This window comes from Apteryx mantelli, chromosome 3, assembly GCF_036417845.1.
Source record: "Apteryx mantelli isolate bAptMan1 chromosome 3, bAptMan1.hap1, whole genome shotgun sequence".
Lineage (NCBI taxonomy): Eukaryota > Metazoa > Chordata > Aves > Apterygiformes > Apterygidae > Apteryx > Apteryx mantelli.
In genome coordinates this window covers 139,738,862-139,761,210 of record NC_089980.1, presented here as the reverse complement: position 1 = coordinate 139,761,210, position 22,349 = coordinate 139,738,862, and the positions used below count along the sequence as shown (strand labels likewise).

Here is a 22,349-nt window from a genome sequence, read left to right as displayed (position 1 = left end):
TGATTGGATTGCTCCATTTTCTGTTGCTGGTCCCCAGTATTTATTTGGTTCCTTCCCCAAGTAGCTGAACATGTTACACCTGATCAGGGCTAGATGTAAGGAAAAGTTCAGATGCAATGTAACCTTGATTCCTGATGAATAAATACCTTGTTAGAGAAACTCGTTATGATATAAAGTATCAGTTCTTTACGTGGATCTGCAGTTTCTTCATATCGCCTGAGAGAAACCAAGTAGTCCAGGTTCTCAGGATTCCTGGTAGGCTTTGGTAATCTCTTTCAGACTTGCTTTAATGAGCAAGAGTTGGAGACTTTGTGTAGTGACTCCTTGTATTGCTTTTATTGCAATCATCTGCTGAAAAAAGACTTCACGCAGAATTTATAGCCTAGCAGGTCTACCTGTTAAAGAAATCCATGTAAGATCTGAGCTACAAATAATACAGGAGAATAGCCTGGATTCCTGTTCCATTTATAGTTACTGGACTTTTCTGCCATCTATAACTGAATGCCATGCTTTCTTCCAAAGGTAACAAGTCTTATTTCAAAAAGAAATAACATGACTGTAGAGGCCTGTCTCAACTAGCCTAAAGCTTCCTGTTGCTCGTCAGCTGAATTTTGTACCTATGATAAAACTTATGCTTTTATTCACGCTTTTGCCAAAGGATGAGAATGTAAATAACTTCAGTTTCTGTTCCAGAACAGCCTGGATAATGATTAGTTTTGGAGGCTCACTAGGGATTTCTAAATATTAAAAAGTTATAAATCTTAAAAGTGGTATCTCTTCATGGATGCCTATTACTTCCCTATGTGTGCTGGACCTGTGAAAGGGAACATCCCAGGGAGCTGTAAAAATGCGGCTCCTGCTGACCCTGCAGCTGTTTTCCAGGCGGCTCTTGCTAAATTACAGTGTGCCTAGCAAAGCGGAGAAGCCATGCTGCAGACAAGAAAAAGACTACCTGATTCTTCTTAACCTGGAAGAAAGCAGTCATTTGGATTTCCTTCTGAAGAATCAGAATTGAGGTTATTACGGGATAATGTAATTTGTACGTTTGTCAGCTATTCATGTAATGCTTCTTAATCAGTCACTGTAGTATAATAACTTTCTCCTTCCCTCTTGTATTGATGGCGTTCTGTCCTTCACTCTCAAGAGCAGTTGGTTTGTGATGTAGCAATGGAAGAGTGATCTATACAGAAACCTGGAATGGGCTTGAGAAGGTGAAACGTGATATATAACTGCTTGGATGCAGTGGTTATGAATTTTAAATACTGTCCTTTTCTGAAACAAGTCCTGAGTCTTCATTATAGTCTGAGAGCAATGGAAACTCAGAACTGCTGAGCAGGTAGTTCTGTGTTCACCAACACCTTCAGCTATGGAAGCTTACACAGACTGCACTGGAATGCTCTATCAGGAGTGACCGAACATGTGATGCTTCTGTTGATACAGAGACTTAAGAGCTGGACTTCAGCGGCCTGATGTAGAAGCCTAACATTTACGCTTCCAAGACTGTTTTTGGCCTGCATGTAGCAATTCATTGTCGGTGTTTTATGGTGAACAGGCAAAATTGCCTTTCAGTATTTGTGTAATGGCAGATTTTGTCTTTTACATATCATGAGGTCTAGTAACTTTTTTAAGCCTTGATGCTAGAAGTCTAATAACCTAAAGAAGGCATAAATAGTTTCTATCTTTTTAATGCCGTGAGTTCAGTTTTTGGTCAGTCCTAGGCCCATACCAGTTGCTTAGAGCAACGTAAGAGACTTGAAATTTGGTGGAAACCCAGAAGTGAGCTAGAAACCTTGGATGATCAGCCTATAAGAAAGCTTTGTTATTAAACTGTGTGAACTACACTAAAGCATAAGAAACTTTCCAAACTTTTACTTGAAAATGTGGAGTTATATTGACAACATAAAAATGTTTAAGATACTTCCAGGTTTTTCTTTGAATTCCACCTTGCTCTAAACTGTTAGAATTAGTATTTTACCAACACTTAAAGAGGGAATAATTTCATGTTCATCTTTAATTCATTAATTCTTCAAATTTGTACTTCTTCTATAATAGTAATATGGCCATTGATAGTAATGTGGCCCTTCTGCATGTCATTTTATTTTATTTATTTATTTATTTTTACCTGTTATCCCTCTTAAACTCTTTCCTGAAATTAATCTTCATGTCACTGGAAATTCCCCGTATCTGTAATCCATTCCTCTGAAGCCTTAAGGACTTAGCTGGAAAGTTCTTCAGAGAGGCCTGGAGCTGAATTGGTCATAATAGCTGTGCGAAAGTCCACTTTTTCCAGTCTGTTAAAACTAATTTGGAAGTATTTATAGGCAAATGGCAATTGCTATTTATAACTTTTTCTGTTATGAAGGGCTGAACTAGTATTATAATGTAGTTGGAATGGAAGCAGAGTATAACGTGGTATTAGAGATTTATTTTATCCCTAAATACTGAAGTTAGCTAAACCCCTCTCGGTGCAGAAAAGAGTTAACTTATTTGGCTAGCTTAGCAGCTTCCTTTATCTTAATGCGTAAAAAGTGCCTGTCAAACATCCTGCTCTCTGGGCAGAACCTACAAGTAAGCGTCACTGTATAAAATACTTTTATTTATGATCCCTTGGCAAATGCTGTGTGCTATTAATGTTTGATACGCAAATATTGCTGTGGAACACGACATCATAGCGAATGGCTTGGCTGAAAGCAGCACAGCGGGGGGGGGGGTGGTTAAAACTAACTCAACTGCTTTTTGGGCAGTTTTGCATGTTGGCTGTTAGCCATTTAGCGGGTTTGTTTTTCAAACCCCGTATATATGATCCCAGCTATATTGATGTACAAGTTTAGCTTAACATGAGTAATGCAATATTGCTCGGCTAGCTGCGACGAATCGAACGCTTTGAGCTGTCGTCCGCCGATTTGCTGGCGGCTACGTGCATGGCTCGTGTCCGGCGGAGGGAGCCCCGGCCACGGAGCTGGGAGCTGCCGCGGGGGAGGAAACTTGCTTCCTTTAGAAGCAACCGCGTCACATAAGAGCCTTCCTTAGTGTGTTATTTTTTTAAAGCTTGAAATCTTTTGCGTTGTTAGAGGCCTTTAGCAAGGTGCCTTTGAATGCCCGACTGCTTAGGTTTTGTTGAAACTTCTGCAGAGCTTCATAGAAATGCTCCCTTTACTGGTATCGCGCTGGACTCCTGTGGACTGGACTTCCTGACAGCTAACAGAGTATTTCAAATAAAAGGTCTGTGCCAGGTAACCTGCAATTGGAGTCTAAAAGTTCCAAGCTGACATCCTAGAATTAGGGGACAACTTTGGCCTTTAATTGCTGCCTTGCTTTAAATCCCTAGAAATGGGGAATTTTGCCCCTTTAAGCTTAGATTAGTGTTTATGAAATACTTGAAAACTACTGTTACGGATGGCATAAGAGGCTCTGTGAAGAACTGTATTTGATAATCATTTCAGGGTTTTTTCTCCATTTTCTTTTTTGTTGTATATTTACTAGCTGTCCATCTAGTGCAAGCGTTCCTGCCTCTGCATGAAACAGGCCTGTGGGGAAGGGGCGTTCGCCTCCCCTCCCCTCGCCTTCCCCCCCGGTTGTGTAGCTGTTCTCAGAGAGGCTCGGGTGCTCTGATTTTTAGGTAAAAGAATTTAATATTTCAACTTTAAAATGAAGTACTGCTTACAGTATATTTGGGATGAAAGGAGTTAAACTTTGTAGCGTTTAAACCAGATTTCTCATGTAGACTTGTTATATATAAAGTAATGTTTCCTAAACTCTGTTTAATCTTAATTGGTGTAAAATGACTTTGTAGATTTAGGAGGGAAATTTGTGACTTCAGCTGCTGCTTAAAAAAAGGCTAAATATAAGCAGATTTTTAGAAAACATGAAAAATCATCAGTGTTGGTTCTCTGATTTGAATTGAAAACCAGACCTCTGATGTCTAATTACTCTCAGAGCATTTTGAGGAGACCGCTGTTGGTGTTCCAGCTCCGCTGGATATCGTCTATGCCAGTACTTGTAAGCATTTGGGGAGAACGAGGTTGCAACAAGACGGGGTCCTTGAGTCCCTCTTGATCCGGAGGAGCTGGGGCTTCCTCGTCCTGACTTGCCTTGGATTGCCCCTGCCTCGATCCGAGTCCGTCTTTTCTGGACAAGAGTGATACGGTTTTCACCAGGTCTTACACGATGATGTTCTTATTTCCCTAACTTTGCTGGACATTTCTCACTAGGTGCGTGCAAGACTGTATTTGTCCATTTTAGAATTGCCTCTCTGTTGGTATATAGTTATTCCATGAAGGTAAAATGGTAATTTCTTAGCCTTCAGTCTTTCCTCTTTTTGTTGCTTAGAAACAGCTGCTGATTCGTAAAAGAAATTCTTGGTTAACAGGCAGGTAATACTGCATTTTGTACTACTGACATCCATCCCTTGGTTTTTTCTTCAAGGTTACCGATTTCTTATTTTAATTGTGCTTTTTAGAATGCCTCTCAATTTCGTGAGCAGCAGACTTTAATATGGCAATTTATTACACCAGAATTAGTAATGCAAATATTAAATACTGGTTTCAGCACTGATCTTGGCTAATGATCTGTCTCCAGTTTGATAGTTTCCTGTCCTTCCTCTCCCCTTTGGTCAGTCCTTGCATATCCCATACTCAGCTAACTTCCCTGCAGAACCGTTTCAGATTTTGCCACAATTTAACATGTGAATTATTTTGTATTAGTTGATATTAAAAGTAAAACCTCATTCATGCTCTGTCATTGAAGATGACCTCAGCTTATCCTAAGTTTTGAGAGACATGGTTAGGCCCTTCTGTCACGTCGTGACTTCCCTCGTACAAAGCCAGAGGCAGGACCAGAGATGAACTCGGATGAAGAGAAGTAGTGGTTGGGTTCCAAGTAATTCTGATGGAGATAACTTGCGTTTTATTGCTGGTAAAAGCTTCATGTCACTTAAAGCTTTCTGTTTACGTTATTGAAGCTTGAGGTTGACTGTTTATAAACTTTGTGTGTGTGTTGAATCCAAGAGACAAGCAGCGGAAGGTCTGAAATGTATCAACAGTGTAAAAGGCAAGACGGCTATTTTTAATAGTCTGCAGTCTTGCCACATGCTCTGTTTTAAGCTCTCCCACTGACCTCTTCAAATTCAGTTAAACAGGTAACAAGCATTAAGATTTTTGAGGTTAATCTTATTCTTACAAGTAGATTATTTAGGATTAAAAGAAAGGAGAATCTCAGAAAAAAAGCTTGGCAGTTTTTTGGGAGGTGTTTTCTGAAATAGTGCCTAATCACAAGGATTAGGCATAAAAGTTGTTTAAAAAAAACATGGTTTCATCTTTTGGGAAAATAATATTTTTAAAAAATAAGAAAAAACTTGCTATTTTAATTAGGATGTTTAAATTTACACCAAACCCCAAAATTTCCTTTGTTAGAAGTTCTTCAGAAAAATTGTAAAAGCTTGATATTTTTCATTGCTCTTAAAACTAAGCAAGATGTTTAAAAGTCTTTTAGGCCAGATCATCTTAAACACTTGAAAGTGTCTGAAGTTTGACCAGTTGTGTAGACTCTCTGAGGCCCTGTTTGCGTTGGTAGCCATCCTCTTGCTTTCCAGCTTATTCTGATGTTCTTGATTTGCCTGACAATTCAATAGAAGAAGAGAAAAAGCTGTTTGAAACAATTCTGAGTTGATGTGGAATTGCTCTTTTGTAAATAAATACCAATTATTTTTTATGTATTTATTTATTTTAGGGATAGACTTCAAGATTAAAACTGTTGAATTACAAGGAAAGAAGATCAAGCTACAGATATGGTGAGTAATGTACCCAAGGAGCTATCTGGTGGCGTGCTCTTAAACCTGCTTCTGCAAGAAGCTATCTGAGTGAAGTGTAATCTCAGAAGAGACTGAGATTGCCGAGGTTACGTTCAGGAATCTAATTTCATAACTGTGGTGTGTATTTCCAGCAGTGGTAAAACTCCATGTGTGAAAAGCTCCATGTGTTAAAACTGAAAAGTGGAGTGCCAGCACTGTCTGAAGTTGTTTAAACTAGTGCGACATTTTAATAGATCCTGCTCACTCTCTTCAGCTTTTTTCAAGAAATAGGGAAAAGATCTGCGTTGCATGTGTAACTGCTGTTACTGGACCATTACTTTGGACAGGCTGTTGGCAACTCTCCTGTTTGGAAGGACAAGGATATTAGTAGTCTGTGTTTTAGTGGGAAGTGTTTTAAAACTAGAATTTTTAAACTACAAGTTGTCTTGAATCTATTTTAAATTGACCTGTCAGCCTTCCTTTGCATCAGCAAGAAACTGCAGTTCCTCTCTGCACTTATTTTTTTCCATAATAAACTGTGGACAGTTTCTCAGTTGGCTGAGAAGATGACTACTTTTCTGTAGGAAAGTCTAACATGAGGCAAAACTTAAACTTTGTTTTCCTTTAGCTTTTTATGCATGTCTAGCTGGAGATTCTTTCCATTTTACTAGCCCCTTAGCAAGTTAGGGCAAGAAAGTTAGTGGCTTCTCCTAGCTTGCGTTTTTGTTTGAACTCCCTCCACAGCCAAGCGCACGTATCACTGACGCACTCTCTAGCTTTACTTTGAGTTCAGAACTTGAGTTTGCCCGTTTTGTCGCTCGCCAATAAAATCCTTATTTATTGCTTGATGATGTTTGACATTTGTAAATGCCGAACTCGTGGTACTCTGCAGCATGGATTTTAGCCAGAAGGAAGCATTGTTCTTCCTCTGAGCCGTCTTTCTACTGCCGTGAGACTGGCTGAACGATCAGCCTTCCCGACGGATGTTTTCTGAACCCTTTGGGTTACCACTGCTCTGAGTGTGCACCGTCCCTCAGCTGTGTCTCCTATCCCAGTCCTGTGAGCACCTCCTTAGCCGAAATGCGCCAGCTTAGCTATTTAGTTTGTGTCCGGAGAAGAGGAGAGTTGTCAAAATTGATTTTGTTTTAAAAACCGCGTAGCTGGTGGATAAAGAAGCACGTGGATGCTGAAGTAACTCAGTGCCCAGGAACGCTTCGTTGGGGAGCAACAGAGGGCAGCCTCTCCGTAAGGGCAGTGTTTTAGGCTGGGATGCCTAAAGAAGGATAGTTGTAGATAAGCTGGGAACTGAAAGCAGAGCAATAAAAAGGAAGAGACTGAGCCATTCAGGCTAAAGAGGCATTCAGGTGTAATATAGCTTCCCCGATCGAGTTACTGGGGATCTGTTGCTATGATCTTAGTCTGTTGGACTGCTAACATTCAGATTTTCAACCCAAATCAAAGCATAACTTCTAACAATCATTTTGTGCATCGTATTTTTTTTACCAAACCAGGATGGATGCTGTGAATTTCAATAGGATAGAAGGATAGAACAAAACACTGAAATGACTTAAAACAAAGTCTTAGACTAAACATCGGAAAAAATCCTCATGAAATGTAATAATTGAATATATGGAATACTGAGGATGTGGAATGTGTGTATAGACAGACAAGCAAGCTGTCATGAAATTGTAAGCACTGTGGGGTTTAGATGCTTAGAGAAATGAAGAGAGGTTTGGATGGGCTGAGTTTTATTCTAATACAAATATTAATCTTGTATAGCTTTGGCAAGTAACTTCACTTCCCCCCCGGAAGACCTTAAAGTACTACGATACAGGTTCTCAGCGTGATCATGCTAACATGTGGTTCTGATTGTTAGATATTGACAGAATACTCATATTTTGTACCAAATAAATGAACACTGACAAACTCATGCCCTAGGTGTCTTGGAATAGACTATTCCTGATTGTTGGACATGGAACTCTTCAAAATTTTTTTAGCATCTTTAATTGAGACGTGTTTCCTGGTGCAGCACTCCAAAGTAACCGCTTTCCGAGTGAGGAGTGTTGATGGGACAAAGTCAAGAAATACTGTGAAGTAACACATAGGGAATTGCTAGCTTTCCCAAAGTTCACTGAATGCATTGTAAAATAACTTCAACAGATTTCTGGGGAGTTGAGCTCAAGAAGCATATGATTCATGGGATGGTTGTTCTGACTGTAAATGACGGATGACCTGGTAAGCAAGCATGGAATTTTTACTAGGAGTATTTAAGTGTAGTTGCAACCTTTAAGTGTTGCAAAGATGAGAGGTGGTTTGTGAATCTACAAAAGCATGCTCCTTGTTCCTGACAGTTTGAAATTTCACTTTTGAAATTAAACTTGTCAAGTTTTGGATAAAGTTTCCTATGGCACACGCTCGTCATGCAAAAAATATGGGGCTTTATCTAAGACTCTGCCATTTCCATCTTTGCCTCTAAAAGGATTTTTGCCCAGCAGTGGTTTGCTGGTAGCTAGAATAGCAATGTGTTTTGGTTAAGATACTTTATTTTGTGTAACGCATCTATATTTAACTGTCACTTCCTGTATTTAAACTGAACCTTTATTTCTGGGAGTTACATAACATATTTCCAGGACAACACCTCGTCCCCTCCGCAGTAGCTCAGTAAGCAAGGGATGCACTGGGGCCAAGGGTTTCCCCACTAAACTTGCGGCTGTGCTGATAGCTTTTCTTGCTTTGTGCCGAGAGGAGGGAATGTGCTTCTGTTGCTGATGTAAATGCACAAAAGCTAACATAGCTGAATCGATTTAAAGAATATATTCTGAATCATGGGTAGAGCTTTCACGGGGATGCGGCTACCATACTTGAATAAGCTGATCAGAAGATAACAAAAGAGCTTCAGTGAAGAGAAAACAGACTCAGTTTCAGTTAAGGACAGGAGACGGGACACTTGGTACTTGGGTGCTTCCAGTTACGTTGCAGTTATGCCTGTGCCTCAGGTGTGTTTTAGGCAGGATATCCATGTTCAGAATTTAAAGGAGGAATGACTGTTCATTTCTGTCTGCCCCCCCCCCCCCCCCGAAAGCAATCAACCCGTTTCTGAGATTGTGTGTCACTTTGTTTGCCCTGTTTCTTGTATGAGTTTCTGAGCTGCTGCTTCTGGTCCCTGACAAAAACGGGATACTGGGTGCAATAACTGTGTCTGGCCTCGTCCCCAACTGCAAGTTCAGCAGTGGGTCTCTAAAATGGAATGCTGTTCTCTTCTTGCTTGTTATCCATCCATTTTATTTTTAAACATCTTGGGAAGCAAAGGTAGTTTTGTCTTGTATTATTATTATTATTATTATTGGTGGTGGTGGTGGTAGTGCTTATTTAGATTGATACCTACCTTGAGGTTTTTTCAGTACTTGACATTCATCTTCATTTCAGAATAGTGAAATTCAGCTGTTTCCAAAATGACAGATGCTAACAGATAATTTTGTACACTAAAGAACTTAGTATATGTTAGCCATTTTCCAAATATGAAGGAGTTTCTTTACATAAAGTTGCCCAGTGTTTACAAAGGACCTGGGCTTGATAAACCATCGCTGGCAAAAGCGATGACTGAACAAACCTGTAGCTTGCAGAACAAGCCTTGAAAGGTTTCTACATCAGTGGGGACAATTAAGTATTTGATTAAGTAGCATTTGGTATTTACAAAGGTGAAGGGTGTATTTCTTTTCTCATACAGAAAACAATAGAAATAAACTGTTTCTCAATTTAAAATTACTATATTAACCTGCCTCTCACTGAACCATGTAATCCTCCATCACCATGCGTTAAACGCATTAAATCTTCTGCATGCTGCTGTCCTTGTATAGGAGCTGCTCTCTGTCTGCAAAGCTAGATCATTGGGTTTTAGTGCCCTGCAGCATCGTCAGAAACCTGACACTTCTTATGCTTTTGTGTGTTGGTTAGTGCAGATTTTTGTACTCTTCAGGACGGGGACAGTCTCTCGTACCTTGTCTAGCACGATGAGAGATCAGTGTCACAGAATGGCAGATAAGAACAGCTCTTTCTAATACAGCTCTGCTTCTTTCCTAAAAAGCAGGACAGCTATGTACCTATTATAGGGTATGGAGACTAAGCACACGTGATGATGTCTCAGTCATGCCTTGACCTTTAAGATATGCAGAAGTGAAGTAAGAATACCCAAGGTCAAGCTGAGTTAAACCTCACCAGAGGCGATAAACAGCTTGCTATTCCATAGCTGTTAAAAAGTGGAGCTGCTGTTCAGTAAAGTTCGAGCTAGGATTAAAGATATTGCTCCAAATGTTAACGTGCGTCTTCGTTGCAAAACGGTGTTGCAATGGAGAGAGGAGGTTGGGACAAAGGGAAGTGGAGAGTGGTGGGGTGGGTAGCGAGCAGGACTGCGTTTGTGTGCATGAAACTCCTGTACGGCTTGAGTTACGCTGGGCAAGCTCAGCACAGTGTGGGCTGCAAGCAAGGAGGAGGACGGGAGGCTGCTCTTGGGACGAGCCTCCTGCGGGAAGGAGCTTGGTCAGTGCAGGAAGGGTCACGGCGTAGCCAACGGTGGTAGCAAAGGATGGAAGAATCGAGGGTCCTCTTAATTAAGAGCAAAAATGGACAAGTAGTACAGTGACCTACAGTTGATGATGTGATGCCATGTGGAAAGTTACTAATGGTGGGATTTAGTACAGGATTTGGCAAAAAGCTATAGGTACAAACGTTTGGAGATAAAAATATTTATGAAGGGTGGCACCTGGAAGGAAGGGCACTGATGGATTTCTTGAAAGATACTGATATTTTCAGTAATGGTCATAGCACAGAGAAGGGAGGGAGAAGGGAAGAGCCAAAGTAAGAATGATTACTGCTCCAGAGAGAGGTAATATTATCATTGTAGAAGTGATGAAACACTTCTGAGGAACAGAGTAATAGAACTAAAAATGCAGCTGTGGAGAATGTAATATCATACGCTCTGGGAGCTTGGGTACAATTGCTTTGCAGTGGGAGCTGAAAGGCTAAGGCATCCTGTAATTCACTGAACTTACTAGCGTAAATGCAGCAATTGAAAAATTAAAGTGACTTTTTTCTGATACAATGGGTGCGATCATTTCCTGTGGGCAGGGAAATAAGTGTCATGGTTTAATATAATATACAGTTTTGATTACCATGTTTCGGAAAGGACAAGTAAGATGATCAGAGGGATGTAATAGCTGTTTTAGAAGGAACAACTAAAAACATTAGGATTCTTCAGTTTGCAGGAGAAGTGACCAAAGGGGATTTTTAAAAATACGAGTGTCTTGAAAAAGGTAGGTAGATTGGTTTGCTCATTGCCTCTTCCAATACAAGAACATTGGTTCTAGCCAAGGCTGGAAGGTGGCGTGTGAAAACCACAAGGAAGCGACTTTAACGCTGCACGCAGTTAAGCTGTGCAACTCCTCATCACGCGGTGTTGTGGTAGCTGCACATTGACATGGGTTCAAAAGGGAGTTCACAAAAGAACAGTCTGTTTGCGACTGTTCAGCATACAGATGTGATCTCTGAAGTGATCTCAGAAGTCTGTGGACTACAAAGACCTGGAAGCTGTGAAAATATTCTGGGGAAAACCTCTGCTGTTTGCTGCTGGAGAAAGGCTGGCTGAACCGCTGGCGCGACCAGGTGTGGCTGTTACGTGCTTGTGGGTACACACAGAAGTCGGCTCCAGATTTTTCATTCAGTGAAGTGAAGACTGAAAGGAAATATTATTGCTATGCTTAAATACCTAGTGGTGGCAGATGCCAAAGGAAGAAGGAAGCCCTCTGAGCTCAAGGACTGTGGAAATCAAAGTTACTGGAAATCCACCAGCGGGGATGGGAGACACTAGATGAGGTTCTAATTCAGTGTAATGGGGATGAAGCAGAGAAAGGAAAAGGTGGAGATAAGGCTGGAAGTAAAGAAGTCATGATACATCCTGTTCTGCTACTGCAGAAAAATGTGTCCCGGGAGCCCTCTTTCTGCTCCTTCACAAATACTCGGTGAAAGCCGTATGCAGAGAATACTTAACTACTCGGAGGCCTCTGTGCCTGGACTCTGGAGTCCGGGCAGATTACTAGGAACTCCAGGAGGTAATCCCAAAGGTGAACCAGCAGGATGCTGATACTGGGAGAGTGAATTGGTTTAAACAACAAAAAAAGCCTAGTGCTAACAGTGTGGAGCGCGGGAGGGCAGAAAGCTGTTCAAGAAACAGCTGCAGGATTTACGTACAGGTTTCCTGGGGTTATAAGCAGGGTGGGGTTATGTGAAGAGTGAGTGAGTGATGAGCCTCTTCAAGAGGTCGGTGTTTGCTCTTCCGAGCAAGTGTAGTAGGTAATCCAAGCTTTCATAAACAACCACACGCATATACAGTTGCATTTCAGTGCCTTGATTCTTAAAGACTGACCAAAATATGTGGATACAGCTATATTCAGGGTTGTGCAGAGGTTCTTGGGGACTAACCGCTGTTGATTTCTCATTCGTGAATTTTCCGTTCATCGGTTTTCCTGGCAACCTGCCAACGTGCAGTGTGTGTCGTCAGGCCCGTAACAAGGAACTCCAGCAGACGGGGATGTAGGTACGTGAGTGAAGCACTTGCTGCTGCTCGCACCTAGGACAGGCTTGCTGGCAGAGTTGCTGCCCTGTAAGCGTCTGAGCGGGCTGCTTGTAATGCTAATGCCGGAAAGTTGAGATCGAAAAAGTTAGAATAAGAACCTGAAGAACTTCCAAAGCTGAGAAAGACAAGTTATCATCTTCTCTTAACTGGGAAGTTCTCCTCAGTGGTATATACAACGGTTATACTTAATAGTGATATAATAGAACAGCTATTAGTATGGAATCAGCAAGAATACAAAATTGCTTTTGTAATAAAAAGCACTTAATTTGGAGAATTGAAGACATCTAATTTTTTCTTTTTTTTCCTGCCTAACTACCACTCTGATCCTCATGTCTTTACGTAAAACTTGAATGTCATTGTGTTTTCCTAAAGTCTTGTTGACTGACTCCAAATTCTAGAAATAACTTCATTTTTTTTTAAATATGCAATTCTTAAATTTGTGTAGAAGAACATAAAGTAAAACTTTTTCTGTCAGTGCATCATAGCTGGGAACACATTTACCTGGCTAGAAAACTTCCTGCAAAATTTTCTGTTTTATTCTGCATTAAGCTTCAGAATATGATCTTTTCTAAAGCAACTTATGTTCCATGCTTAGTAATTACAAAAATAATCACCCAAGCTGAGTCTAAGTAAAAAATTTGCATCAGTGTAGCTAATGGAGATAGTTACACATGTATGGATTTCCTAATGTATGCAAGAGCTGGCATGCAACAAGTATGGTGATGTCCACCTAAAGCTGCCAACAGCTCCACTAATTAGATATGATCAATCTTACTAATTTTTGTATTACCCCAAGAATGTCTAAAAGTTAACTCTTTTGCCGTTGACTGCTTTTGAGACAATTTGGCATGGATAGATTTCTATATAACTTTTTTCTGGACGAATATTTCTTCAGAAAAGCTGAAATTTGCCAGTCATGAAGTGTCTTACAGATGTTCCTCTGTGCAGGAAGGTCTTCCACCCGGTGGCTAAAGCTTCTGCAGCATACCTGGTGTTAGCAGTGCAGGCTCAGTCGTTCAATGCAGTATTCTGCAGTGTAGTTTTTTAAAAAAGTAATTGAAGATACCGTGGGACGTTATTGAAAACCTTAGGATTATTTTTCTGGGAATTACTTGATTTAATACACTGAAGACCTTTATTTCATGCTGTGTGGACTGGAAGGACCTTCATAAATCATCGGGTATTCTCTCTTGTTGCAACCATGTAAACCTTTCATATACAAATCATGCTACACTGTAAGGTTTTTTTGGTCTCTGCTAGGTCAGTTGGAAAGCTGTCCCAGAAATTCCCTTCTCTTTTGGTTAGGCTTTTAATATCATATAGCGTAGGCATATTTGAATATTGGCAAGTGAATAATAGATTTTTCGCTTTTCTTGTGCTTTTCCTTTCCGTCCTCTCACTATTTACACAAGACAACCTTCTTTGCCTTCATTTTGCAGCTAAACAAATCCAGTTCTTAGTTTCCTCTTGTGCAGCAGAGGCTCATTTTCCTTGGCTACCCTGCTAGTCCTTGCCTGCATTTATTTTAGTGTGGAGAACTTCTGACCGCTGTGGTCGGGCTGGCAAGGGAGCGCTCTAGACCCCGGGTGTAGGTGTTCCCTAGCTTCCACGGATACTCAGCTACAGCAAGCATTTAAGAGGCACCCATAGCTTTCGAGTGGATTCTTATGTCTTAGAGGTTTGAACAAAAGAATGGAAACTTAGAGCGATAAGCAAGACGTGGTCTCAGGTCCTCTGATGCCATTTACACAAGGTGGATTCATCAGTCTTGGACAGTTCGAAAACATAACTCATTTCCCCTGTGTTGTTTGCTTCAATCAGTTCCCTGATATCAGATCCATTAAGAGTTATCTTTGAATAATGAATGGAGAGATCCATTAAGATGAGGAAAGGGCAAATAGTTACTTGCTTTTTCCCTCCCCAGCCTTCTTTTCATCCACTTGCTTAGTTTCAATTCCCAGAAAAATTACTGGAGGAGTTAACTAAGCAAGGCAGTTGAAGGCACCTAGGAGAGGACAAGAAATGAGTAACATATATATATTTAGTACAGTAAGGCATTTCTGACACTGTCCTGCCTCATATAAGCAAGTTAGGGGAAAAATGAATTAGGTGGAAGAACTATCAAGCAGCTACAAAACTTGTGGGGGAGGAATTAAACTATGTGCAAGTAGGAGTTTTGCTGAGATGTTTTGAAGGAGTCTTTCCCAAGTTTCGTGATAGGCAATGTTTTCTTTAATGATTTGGATGAAGGAATAGTATGGTTATTATATTGAAGATAAGCAGGAAAAGATGAAGTTGCAAAGTACTGATAATATAGAGGACTGGATTATAGTTCGGACTTTTTTTGACTGATTGGAGAAATACCCTTGAAAAGAGCTCTGGGAAATTCATTAGAGACAAATGCAAAGTTGTACAGTTCAGTAGGTATAATCGATGGCTTGAATATGAGAAAAGCCACTTGATGATGCGGAAAGGGCGGGAGGGGGGGACGCAAACAGGCTGCTCTCGTGTGCTGAGCAGCGATCTGGGGTCCGAGCCAAACGGAGCTGATGGGATTCTTTAAGCAGCAGCTTTGCAGAGCGTTTCCTCTGCCTCTCGGGAACTTTTCCTCCCTGACGCCATGGGGTTTAAGGGCTTTTGATTTATTCCCTATTTGCCGTATAACAAACTGATATATGGCCAGAACTCTGCTGTGCGCTTAATCAGCCTGATGTAGCAACTACAGTCGGTGTTTCTTAGCTCGATGGTAGGTGGCTTGGTGGGGGCGAGAGCTGAATTGTCACCAGTCTGAATTGCCTTGTGGTTTCTGTATTCGGACGAGGCGTTTGCTAGCCCCTAGGTACAGTTGAAAGGGCAATGGCTTGAACTAGTTTACCGTCAGTCTGTGATCTTTGCTGAGGCTATTGGTTTCTGAATGAGGAAATTGGTGCCTGTGGGCCAGGTGGGGAACGCTGCACGTATGCTTAGCTGTTTTCTATTAGAGGCTAAACAGGTGTTTCTAAAAGAGTCTCAAATACCTGTAGTGTGTTTCTCAAAAAAGCCTCAAATTGTGGAAATCTGGACTGAAATCTTTCTGAAGTCAGTTAGGGAATGTTTAATCACAACTTGAATCCGTTTAAATTTGGAGGTACCTTTGTTTCTAGCTTGTGAGAATAGCATCATTGAAAACTGTCAGTAAATACGTAATCTGTCGGGTTTATGCCCTCTGAAAGGCATGTCTGTGCAGTTCACTCTAAATACTCAACTGAATGGCATGCAAGTTTTTGTTTTTTTGTTTTTTTTACCAAATGTGATGCATCCCATCAAAGGTCTCAGGACTAGAAGAGAAATACGCCTTCATTAACCTTTCATAATCAGTGTTCATCATCTTCCTTATAGAAATTGATAACATAATATTAAAGTTATAGTATATATCTTAGATTTATTTTTATACTCTTCTTTTGACCTAAAATTTCAGGAATATAAACTTCTAAGATAAGTTTAAAGCTTTATAGACCTGATCTGAAAACAGTTTTTTTCTCTCGTAAATATATAATATCTGAGTCCCAGAAAATGTTGAGCCACTGTCTTCCTGGCTGCTCAGCAGCTGCGGAGATGGAAAGGGAGCTTCTCGTTCCCTGCGCTTTTGCTGGATCGGTTCGTTGGGTCAAGTCATCACTGGCTGCGGTTCCAGTCTTTTCTGACTGCTAGAGCAGCACTGCTAGACAACCTAGAACGTTTTAGGAACTCCGTATGGAAACTTTGGTCCTGGATCTGCTAGGTGTGTGCCGTGTCCAGTCAAGCTGGTCAGTGGTTATTACGTTTAACCTACAGACTGCAGTTGGAGTCCTGAAGTGACTTGCAGTTGTGTGTTTGTTTTGGAAGAACTGCTCTGTAAAATGAGAATGTTTTGGACGACAGAACATTTCTAGGGTTACTCGGACACATTCCCAATGCTGAAGCTCACAGTTGTGTTGAAATATTATTAGAGCATTTCTTTCTCCTGGTTATATTCTGTCAGGTACCAGGTCTCACTGATACTAAAAAGTCTTTGGAACACTTTAAGATATGAAACTTCAGAATAAAAACATCTTTTGGGCACAATTTTCAAGTTGACAACTTAATTGTGATGGCTTTCAGTTAAAAAAAAAAAAAAAGTTTATAATTAGCAAATTTCTATCATAACTTGATACCAGCATTATTTAATACTATAACTAACCACTTTGCTGTTCAACAGATCTGTTCATCTGTTCATCTTCTGCCTCCTAAGTTATATAAACTGAGTTAAGCAGTCCAGTATCTTTTGCCTTTGACATAGTTGACTCTGAAATGTGTTTTTAAAAAAATCCCCTTTGAAGTAAAATCGAAAGAGAAAAATTCCAAGCCTTAACTTTCTGTATCCTTATTACGAGCCCGGGTTACTGAAACTTGCCTTTTCTGTTCTCTGAATGTTTAACTGTGTCTGGGAGGGGACAGGCCTGCCTTGGAGCTCCTGCTGATGCACACAGTGCATCCTGCCGTTCGTCGAAAGAATTGCACGTCCTAGGTGATGGAGTGAGGGAGCAGGTACCCGCCGTGCCCTCCTGTCTAGCAGATCTACCTTGCCGCTTGCTGCAGTGCTCGCCTCTCATGTGCGCTCTCGTCTGTTCTTCGCAGGGACACAGCAGGGCAGGAACGATTTCACACCATCACCACCTCTTATTACAGAGGTGCCATGGGAATCATGCTAGTATACGACATCACCAACGCCAAGAGCTTTGAAAACATCAGCAAGTGGCTCAGAAACATAGATGAGGTGAGTAGTGTCTTTAAGATCCTAGACTTTGAGCTGTTTGTTGTGACCCATAGAACATGCGATGAGTCCCACAGAACTCAGTTTTGGGAGTGCAGCTTCTGTTTCGACCCAGGCAGGAGGTGCTATGGATGATTTAATACGGGGATTTGGATGCTGCTCTCAGACTGACTTGTGTGTTGCTTCCCTCCCTCAACTCTGCCTTCAGCAGTGGCATGAAGGGTCACAACGCTGCACTGTGGCTGCTGATGTCACTGCAGTGAAATGCCAGAGTTCAAATTCAAATGTGAACAAAACTAATTTCTGTGCTGGAGAATACTTGGAGGAAAGGGATACATGATTTTGATGACTGGGAATTGAAGTTCTCAAGAAGAGCTGCCAGGACAAAGTGGCGCACAAAGAAATCATGCTAAGATGGAACTTGTGGAGTAGCTATGAGAATAGATCCCCTCTAGTACTAACCTATTTTGTTAGGCTGTGTAAATCCTCAAAGATAATTAAATGTGGTTCTCTCCATTCCCTCAAAATTGATGTTAGGCTATATTTGCAGATTTATTATAGCTGACTGTTGCAGATAGTATTGCAGACTGCTTTTGTCAAATGTTAGCAATTTATTCAAATCTGTATGGCTGATTTTTGCCTTTATTAGAAGAATACCAAAAGAAAGAAGTTGGTAAAATTTCAAGTGAGGTCAAATGGAGCAGAGGAAACCAGTGTGGAAACCAAAAGAGACTGGGTCCTCAAGAGCCTGTTCCTGGGGAATCCTGAGGTGTGAGCAGCTCAGCTGTGAGCTTTCACCTGTATTGTGCTATCTGCAGATGGAATAAATGTGTGGGTTTTCCAGTTTTCTTTTCATCCTAGAAAACATGGAGAAGAGCTTGTGGAACTGAGCATCAGGAGATAGGTGCTGCCAAGCTTTGCTGGTTGAAGCCTTGAGGCTGGTGGAAAAATTCTTACAGAACAAAAATGTGATATTAGGCCTTTAATTTCCTTGTAGGAGAAACGGAATAATATATACTGTTTATGGAAAGGTATAGATATAGGTAGAGAAGTGAGAGACAAAATTGTAAGGCAGCAAAGGAAAAGACTCTGCAGTTTGCTGAATCTGAACTTGAAACCAAGGCCCGTAGATTCTGCAGTTGCTTTGTTTAAGAAACTTAGCAATATCCAGGATGGTAAGTAATGAACGTCCTTCATACCATTCTGTCTGAGATAGCAGATGCATTTGCTGACCTCAGTCTTTCAAATCTGTGTAGCAGAAATCCCTGTGGCTGATTTCAGGTGTGCTGTGAAGGCATTTCTGGAGTTCAACAGGTGATGTTTGACACCTTAGGAAGTGTTTTTATTATGGAAGAAGCTCACTAATGAAGTGCATGTGCAGAAGTAACAGGTGAAGTCTTTCTACTGAGATTCCAGCTCATCTTCAGGCTTCTCACTAAAATCAATGACAAGTGTTATCTACTCATGTGTACAGGATTATTGAGAATGGTAGTTGCAAAAGCAGCAGCTAAGTGCTTTGGTTTTACAAGGAGTTAATATTTTAAAGGATATCATCTCAGAATTTTTAATAAAGCTGATGTTCTAAATTGCAATTTTCTGCAAGGAGGCTCTTCTGTAGGATACGTAAGCCCTGATTTAGAAGTAAAGAGGAAAGGTAAAGATGTTTAAGAATATTGTAACTTCATTGTTGTTAAATAATTACTTAAAGGTCCCAAATTCTGCGAAGGCATACCATGTCATGGACTTTTCCTCCTGGCTAGTAGGCATTCGGTAGGTTGTTCAAGTGCTCGTATTATGCGTTTGGGCTGGCTGCATTTGAAAGATGTCTGTTGCTGTGTAAACAGCTCTGTGTGCGTGAAAAGTCAGTGTTTTCAGCGCACAAGATAATTTTAATCTACCTTTGCTCTCTGGGTCCCCTTCCTCCTTGTGACCTGAAGGAAAAAAATGGGGGTGATTCTGGTCACACTTCTTTCTCCTGAGGAATGTGAAGTGGGATAGTACTGTAAACAGGAATACTGGATACGTGGATCTTTTGCCTCTTTAGTTCTGTTAATGCTTCTACCATAAAGTAGTATTAAGGCTGTTGGAGTGAAGGTGCAGATTAGACTTTCCAAGAAGTTTCTCATGTCAGATTTTAAAATACTTCAGTTATCCACTTAAGTGATGCTTTGTGCTGTGACTGCTGGAACTTTTCTGCTGGTCTCATGGATATCTTTGGCATATTGTTTCCTTACTGTAATGGACATTGGCAGTATTTCAGTTATTGAACTGCCTGGATATTTTTGCTCATTCAGTATTCCTTGAGAAAGCATTGGCACTGTGTTCCGTCTTACAAAGCGGATTCCCTGTATACGTGGTCCTACTTTTACTTGAACTTTGAGCATTAGCCTGGCCTCGCTTCAATTTTCCCGTTGTGATATCCTGTTTGTGCGTGCTTGGTATATAGTCTGCGTCCCGTTTCACTGCATGAGTGTGCCGCCAGCCTTTGTGAGGTACTTTGCAGAAAGATCTAAGACACAAAGCTGACACACAGTCTTGCTCTGTTTTCAGCATCAGAGGAACAGCATGATGCTAGATCTCTAATTTCCCTTTGTTATTTAACCCAGAAACTCCTCTGAAAATAAAATATAGGCAAGAGGACTTTTTACTAACGATTATTTGGGTTTGGGGTGATTGAAAGCATAGTTGCAGTTCTTTAAGAGACTTGCTTGTCTACAGTAACACTATGCAAAGTAACCCTTAAACACCAAGAAATTAAAAATACTGTCAACCGTAGCCATTTCAGCACCTGAAGCTTGGTTGTTGGCAACTTAGTTTTTGTTGTTGTTGTTGTTGTCCCATAATGTTTCGGCCTGCATAGCATCTTTTTTATAAACGTGTTTGTCTAGAGCATATGAAACCTGGCACTGCTAAGTGTGAGGCAGGAAGCTGATTCTTTTCCTAGGTCATTGAATACGACAACCAATATTTGATAGATTAATGTCCTTGTCTTAAAGGAAGACTTCCTACTAAGACTACAAGAATAAAATGGAAGGGGAAAAATAACTAGCGTTGGGGTGGAGGTGGAGCTGTCTCAAAGCTGTAGCTGTTGTCTCATTCCGCTGACAGGATATGAGCCCTTTAGTCTAAGGGTACTGTCTAAAGAACGCTTTCTGGCAGTCTTTGTTAGGACTCGGGAAAGTGCAGGTCAGCTAGGCCTGTAAACACTAGACTGGACTTCAAACAGCTTGGAAATACAAAGGTAAAGTAAGTATTTACTGTTTGTTGGAGGAGGTGTGTGTGTAAACCTGTCTCTTGATCTTATTTTAGCATGCCAATGAAGATGTGGAGAGGATGCTGTTAGGAAACAAGTGTGACATGGAAGATAAAAGAGTTGTCCCTAAAGCAAAAGGAGAACAGGTGAGTGTTGGACAAAAACTTGCTTATCAGAGTAAGCAAATCAGTGCCAGAACTTCCTGTCGTCTCCAGATTGTTTAGATGCCACAATGGGATATGCCAGAGAACAAACAAAATAGCTGGATTTGCTCATGGTTTGTAAGTCCAGGGAATGTTTTCTCAGCAGTTGCATTGTCATCAACTGCCACAAGTGGAATGAGTTCAGCTGCAGTTTCTGCTTTCTTTGGTAACTAAAATTTTGCAGCCATCCTTTTATTAAGTTCCTTGTCATGTCACAGGTTTGTATGTTATCTATCTTCTTATGTCCAGGCATTGACTTGTAATTTAACACACTTTTATTGCTGTCCTTTAATGATTAAGTTCTGAATCTTCTTTGTGACAGTTTGCCTGACTTTGTCTCCTGTCTACTGCACTAAAAGAATATTATATGCTCATAAACTTTGCGAGTTCCAAAGTTATAGCAGCACCAATTTAGTAACTCTACAGTAATGCTAACCTTCTGCTTTCTTTTTTTTCATTTAGATTGCTAGGGAGCATGGTATTAGGTTTTTCGAAACTAGTGCAAAAGCAAATATAAACATTGAGAAGGCATTCCTCACATTAGCAGAAGACATTCTTCGAAAGGTAAGTGCTTACAGGTTTTGTTTCTCTGATCATTTGAAAAAATATCCTAAAACTTCGGCTGCTTTTGCTTTTGAAATTTCCCTGAATTGTTGCAGCTTCTTATTTTGCTACCCTAAGATCAACAAGTCCTTGTAGGAGGAATATTGTACAGTTAAAGCTTCTAATACTTGTTTGATGCTTCCTTATTATAGAGGTACTACCTAGAGGGAGTAACATGCATCAAAGAGCCAAGGAATCTAAACTAGTAGCTGTTCTGTCTTAAACTCGTAATTGTGTTGTAGATGTCTGTTGTAGAGTTCAAACATTTGAACTGATCTGGAAGAGAGTTCTCCTTTCCCTCCTGCCACCTTTCTTTTCTGCTGCGTGGACAGGGAACTCGAATGTTTATGACTTCTGTCCGGGCTGCCTGAAGTCAAATCCTGAGGAGACCAGAGTCACGGAGCCCATGCTCACTGGTGTTTGCTTTCCTGTTGTCAGTCAGTCGGTGTGTGAGGCGGGCCACAGGGCTTCCTTGAATTTCTCTTGTGACTATAAAGTGTCCCTTAGTAAAATACTTGGTCACAGTTTTAAAATTTGCAGTGATGGAGAATCTATAGGTGCCTCCATAGACTGTTCTGTAGGTTACACTTTAAAACTTACTGTTTTAAAATGTGACCTTTATTTCTGGTGTGCCTCATTCCATTGTATAGTTGTTGAATCCTGTCATGATCTTTTTCTTAAATAAAGGAATCCTCTGCCTTTTCCCCTCTTCTGCTGCTCTAACTTGGTGCTTGCTGGTTTATTAGTTACGTTTTCAACCATCTCCATCAATTCACAGTGTTCTTCAAAAGCTCTCAGTATCCGTCAAGAGTGGTTTGGATATGGTTGACAGATGAAACAGATGGACTAGATCTGTCACTTCTTACCTGTTTTTAGTGGTTAGTTCTTTCAGCCTCAGTATTTTGTTGGATGCTTTCATTGGAAGCTTACTTTATAACTGTGAGAAGAACGAGGATAATCAGTTCTTCCTGTGGTTAGTTCTCCATCCTGTAAAGTATGGCCTACCGTAAAGATGGCATCTTTGCTGAGTTGCACACGCAAATCTTCCTAGACCCAGGGCTGCAAGACACCACTATAACTGAGAGTACAAGGTGGGGGGCAGG

General features: G+C 40.8%; 1 protein-coding gene across 1 annotated transcript in view; it reads left to right on the top strand.

The window, feature by feature from the left end:
• The window catches only part of RAB10 (RAB10, member RAS oncogene family), a 49,530-nt gene that overhangs the window by 22,799 nt on the left and 4,382 nt on the right, over positions 1 to 22,349 (top strand). Inside the window, exons 2-5 of the mRNA XM_067294490.1 lie at positions 5,728 to 5,788; positions 17,052 to 17,190; positions 20,497 to 20,586; positions 21,106 to 21,207. Coding sequence (XP_067150591.1) covers positions 5,728 to 5,788; positions 17,052 to 17,190; positions 20,497 to 20,586; positions 21,106 to 21,207 — 392 coding nt within the window. The remainder of the gene's footprint in view (positions 1 to 5,727; positions 5,789 to 17,051; positions 17,191 to 20,496; positions 20,587 to 21,105; positions 21,208 to 22,349) is intronic.